Source organism: Papio anubis, chromosome 2 (assembly GCF_008728515.1).
Source record: "Papio anubis isolate 15944 chromosome 2, Panubis1.0, whole genome shotgun sequence".
Classification (NCBI taxonomy): Eukaryota; Metazoa; Chordata; class Mammalia; order Primates; family Cercopithecidae; genus Papio; species Papio anubis.
The window spans coordinates 15,534,515-15,539,969 of record NC_044977.1 but is presented as its reverse complement, the minus strand read 5'-3'; the positions used below and the strand labels follow the sequence as shown (position 1 = coordinate 15,539,969).

Sequence of the window (5,455 nt, the reverse complement as noted above, 5' to 3'; positions counted from 1 at the left end):
GTATTTAGGGAGAGTGAAAACAAAAACAGTCATTGCCTACATTATAATATATCCCCAATGCTGAGAGAAATTGAATGTCTCCCAATGATACTTCTTGTTCAGAAACACCTGCTTCAGAAAGGTAATTCCACAAACCCATTCAGATTTGGGATAAATGCAAAGCTGTTATTCTTCTCACTCCTGTTCCTGTTTCAGAACCTGATACCAAAATGAACCTTTAAAATATCGAATAGTATTGCTAATACAATGTGCAGACTTAGGAGTGTTCATGGATAATAGGATTTTGTGGAAAATATATTAACATCAAATTATTTTAATTTTATTTTATTTTGAGACAGAGTCTTGCTCTGTGACTCAGGCTGGCATGCAATGACATGATCTTGGCTCACCGCAACCTCTACCTCTCAGGTTCAAGCAATTCTCCAGCCTCAGCCTCCCAAGTAGCTGGGACCACAGGCACCCACCACCACACCCAGTTAATTTTTGTATTTTTGGTAGATGTGGGGTTTCACCATGTTGGCCAGGTTGGTCTCGAACTCCTGACTTCAAGTGATCCACCCACCTTGGCCCGCAAAGTGTTGGAATTACAGACATGAGCCACCACTCCTGGCCTGAACCACCATGCCTGGTCATGTCAGATAATTTTAGATTTAGACTAGAAACACAACCAAATGCAATGGTGGTATAAAAGTGTATGCACTTAAGAACTTGGTAGATGTCCTACTTAATGTTTTTGCCTAATTTTACACATTTTAAAAGAGTATAGAATTTTTTTCATTGCTTTGTGTTTGCAAGCTAATAATTGTAAGATAAGCAAAGCCAATGATTTACTGATTTACAAATGTTTGAGTGTGTAGTTTGTGTGTCTGTGTGTGTCTACACACTTGCTTATTTAATATTTTTGCAATAAAGTTATAGCTTGTATGAGATGCTAAAATAGAAACAGTAATAATACAATGCAATGAGAATTATAAGGAATTAGAACACTGAATTGAGGTAAAGGGAACTCAAAGTAATTTACAGTTGAATATTTCCTGTCCACAAGTAATTATTTTTTTCATAGTTTGGCAGGGCTTACTATGTAGACAAATGATTCATCAAGAAGAAATTGGTCTTGCTATGAAAATTGGCATAATTCCTGCTAAGACACTCCAGGAACAATGATTTGAAAGGGGAGCTGATCTATATTTTTGTGAAAATTCATGTTGTTTTGCAGGAATCTAATAGATACATGCAAACTTGAAAATAACTCCCTTTTGACAACATCTCCACCTTGGATATTGCAGTAGCACTGAAATTAATAGAATGTGTCTCAATATGTGTTAATTGGGTTTGCCACCACACACTTCATCCTTATAGAAGTGTAGTGTCTCCCAGGAATATCAACTTTTAACAAACACTTGTTGTATTGATTTTGTGCTTTAGTTTCTCACTTTAACCCCAGTATGCATCAGCATGATGGTTTTCTTTTATTATCATATTTGTTATTGTTATGGACTCTGACATGAAGCTAGAAATGACTCTAGATGTAATATTATTAAAATGAGCACATATCACTTACTATTTTCTTAACATCTCTGTTAATAAGAAAAAACTCAAAAGCAAAATAATCCACTGGATAAGTTTTCATACTCGTTTATTGGTGTAGGAGAGTAATGAAAATTTATAAATTCTCATAAATAAAGTGTTCAAGAATCCACTATTGTCATAGTTAAAAAGACAATGAAAAATCTAAGTTGGTATAAAATTATATAAATTAATTAATTAGATCAAGATAGATACAGTTAATGCATCTTTCATTTTCTCTTGTTCAAGATAAATGCCTTTACTAGGAGGACAAGGTTTGAAAATACAGTTGACTCTTTATAAATAAATGGTGAAAAATTGTGACTTGGGTTTTTCCAAAAGCAGAGCCTTAGAGAAATAATTGTGTGCAGATAGTTTACTTGAGAACCGATTGCAAGAAGCATAGCAATGGAGGGGAGAGAGAGAGAGCCAAGTTAGGAGGAGTCTCAACATAAGGATGCTCTAGAGTTGCTGCCATGGGGTCTTTTAAGACAAATACAGAAATCCTCTCAGTACAGTCTCTCTCAAGAACTAAAGCTGGAGAATTTTTCCATTCACTCCGATGGCATATTATGCCCTTCCTGCTCCTCTTAATGTTCCTGCACTTCCAAATTGTGTTTGTGTGTTACTGGGAAATCACAGGCAAAAATCAGAAAAAGACACGGCACAGGATCGGGACAGTAGGCATGTAGTATGAGGTGATTGTGAGCCAGACTGGAACCTCACATTGTAATTGCAGCTAAAATGAGAAAGAGACTCATGGTTGTATACTTAGCCTCTTACCAAGGGACATGCAACTAATTCTGCTCAATTGAAAGTAAGCAAAAATGGTTTGAACCACTTTTATTCCAGGGCTCTTACCAGAGTGGGTGTGTCTTTTTCATACACTCGCTCTTTCATGGCAGCTGTAACCTGGATGATGAGAAGAATCTATGGAATGGTGGAGTCATATCAAAGAAAGAACTTAGGTCCCTTAATAAACTCCCAGAGCAGAGAGCTTTCTTAAAGGAAGCTCTCTTTGGAATTGTTACATAAGAAAGAAATGAGCTTTGGTTGTTTTTGGAACAACATTTGAATTTCTTTTCAGGATGATTTACTATTTTATTCTCTCAGTACACCAACGTAAGTTTGTTTTTGTTTTTTTTTCTTTAATGAAGACTATCATTTTTAGTGCATATTTAGTTTTTGCCAAGTGGGTACACATTTTACGTGCAGTTACTCATTAATCCTTAGAAATAATTAACGAAGGAGTTATTATCATTCTTATTTTATAAATGTGAGAATTGAAATCCCAAGATTATAAGAAATGTGCCTGATTTCACAAAGGTTTACTCCAGACAATCCTTAAACCAAAGTCCTTTCTCCTCACAGAAAGTTTACAGAATTTTTCTTTTCTTTAAGACAATACTACATTTTAAATCAAAGTTGAGCTCCTCTCTTGGTTTATTTTTCTAAATTCTGCATCAGTTTTCCTCCATCATTAATATACATCTGGTAGCAGTGGAAAGTATTAGAGTTACATGGCACCGAAATATGTTACCAGCAGGTCTCCAGCAACCTCATTCTTGCCTCCTCAGAAGAAAGAATTTGAAGGACATAAGGGAGAAGGAGAGACCGAGGCACGTTTTAGAGCAGGAGTGAGTGAAAGTTTATTAAAAAGCTTTAGAGCAGGAGTGAAAGAAAGGAAAGTACACTTGGAAGAGGGTCAAGTGGCCAACTTGAGAGATGGAGTACACAGTATGACCTTTTGACTTGCGGTTTTATACACTGGCATGCTTCCGGGGTCTTGCCCTACGTTTCCCCTGATTCTTCCATGGGGGAAGGCTTCCTGCACGTGCAGTGCCTGCCTAGCACTGGAGAGGGGAGGATGCACAGTGTACCTGTTGGAGTTGTACTCATGCTCACCTGAGGAGTTCCCTCACCGGCTGAATGTCCCCCGGAGGTCATACACCAGTTAAACTCTGCCATTTTGCTTCTTGCTCAACTGCTCAGCTGCTGAGCTTCCCAGTAGGAAGCTGCTGATCAACACTTTCAGGTTTTTCCTATCGACAGGGAGACTGCCGTTCTCTGGCACTGACTGTGACCAATGATTATTTTAGAGAAACAATTAACAGCTGCCTGACCATCAATTGATGCTCATCTGACATTCTGGGTGGTGGGGGAAGCCCTCTCCTGCCCTGCTCATGCCTTCCTAGCTACCTACTGTAACACACCTTGTCTTTAAATAAATGTGTCTGTTGTCCCTATGCTTTGTAGAACTTACCCTCACAAACCCACAGGTGATTTGCAAAACCTATATTCATCTTTGTCTTCTTGTTTTCTTTAGAATTTAGATAAAAATTTACCGATTAGGCAGGCTATTTTCATAGATTAGTGTGGTTCCATAAAATGTATTTTCACTCCGTTAATTAAGATTAGAGAGCAGCACTGTGCAGTGGTTAAGAACTGATTCTGAGCTCTCTTCCCTTTTGCGGTCATCACCGAAGCGGGTGCGGACAAAATGAAGTTTAATCCCTTTGTGACTTCCAACCGAAGCAAGAATCGCAAAAGGCATTTCAATGCACCTTCCCACATTCGCAGGAAGATTATGTCTTCCCTTCTTTCCAAAGAGCTGAGACAGAAGTACAACGTGCGATCCATGCCCATCCAAAAGGATGATGAAGTTCAGGTTGTACGAGGACACTATAAAGGTCAGCAAATGGGCAAAGTAGTCCAGGTTTACAGGAAGAAATATGTTACCTACATTGAACGGGTGCAGCGGGAAAAGGCTAATGGCACAACTGTCCAGGCAGGCATTCACCCCAGCAAGGTGGTTCTCACTAGGCTAAAACTGGACAAAGACTGCAAAAAGATCCTTGAACGGAAAGCCAAATCTCACCAAGTAGAAAAGGAAAAGGGCAAATACAAGGAAGAAACAATTGATAAGATGCAGGAAGTAATCTTACATAAAAGCTTTGATTAAAACTTAAAACGAACAAACAAACAAAAAGAACTGGTTCCGAATCAAATTGCTTGTTTGAATCTTGACTCTACTACTTACCATCAGTACCAAAGGCTTAGAATAATTTATGACACACAATAAGCGTTCATTATAGGTTGATTAAGTCGTTTGTGTTTTTGAATGCTGATTTTTAACACCCTGCATAGAAATGTGGACTATTGTAACTGCCCAAAAGGTTCTTCCTGCCCGCTGCATAAAAGGAGACCACAGCATCTTAGTAAAGAAAGAGTTTTATAGACATTAGGCCAGCCACGTCATGTGGGAGATTGGCGTTGTTACTCAGATCATTTCAAGCAAAGCTTATAGGTTGGAGGATTTTTAAAGGCAGTTTGGGGGAAGGGGTGGTGGCAGTGACCAGCTGTTTGCTGCTGATTGATTGGGCTGGAGATAAAATCATAGAGGGTGGGAACTGTCTTCCTGTGAGCTGAATCTCTTCTGGGTGGGGACATAGGAGCTAAGTTGGCAGGTCCAGGTGGAGCCTTCAAAGTGCAGCCCTGGCAGACATGCAAAAACCTGAAAAGGTTTTCCAAGAGCAATTGGGGAAGTAGCACATCTTATAACCCTCCAGAATAATGCCTGACAATTGTCTTTGTCTGCGCCTTAGCACCGTTCCGTTTCCTCTCCTCTCCCCAGCCTGATGCCCTCCCATTAGCTTTACAAAAGCTGTGGAGTTTTGGGCAAGGCCTATTCTCATTTAAACTATAGTCTGAATGACTTCCAAAGTTGGCTTGGCCCAGTAGCCTAGGATTAATCAAGGGAAAGGCAAAATGGTGGTTGTGCTAGCTTAGTTTACTAATGTAATTTTTCTCATTAATAATATTTTTTTGCAAAGTCAATTTCACTATAAACAAGGCCTATACAGGCCTATTGGTTTCTAGTCAAATACAG

General features: G+C 39.0%; 1 protein-coding gene across 1 annotated transcript; it reads left to right on the top strand.

Moving 5' to 3' along the window:
• Positions 1–573: 573 nt before the first annotated feature.
• LOC101010300 (60S ribosomal protein L26-like) lies at positions 574–5,225 on the top strand. Its single transcript, XM_021933958.2, has one exon. The coding sequence runs from the start codon at positions 4,067–4,069 to the stop codon at positions 4,526–4,528; it is 462 nt and encodes a 153-aa protein (XP_021789650.2). The 5' UTR covers positions 574–4,066; the 3' UTR covers positions 4,529–5,225.
• Positions 5,226–5,455: the final 230 nt, after the last annotated feature.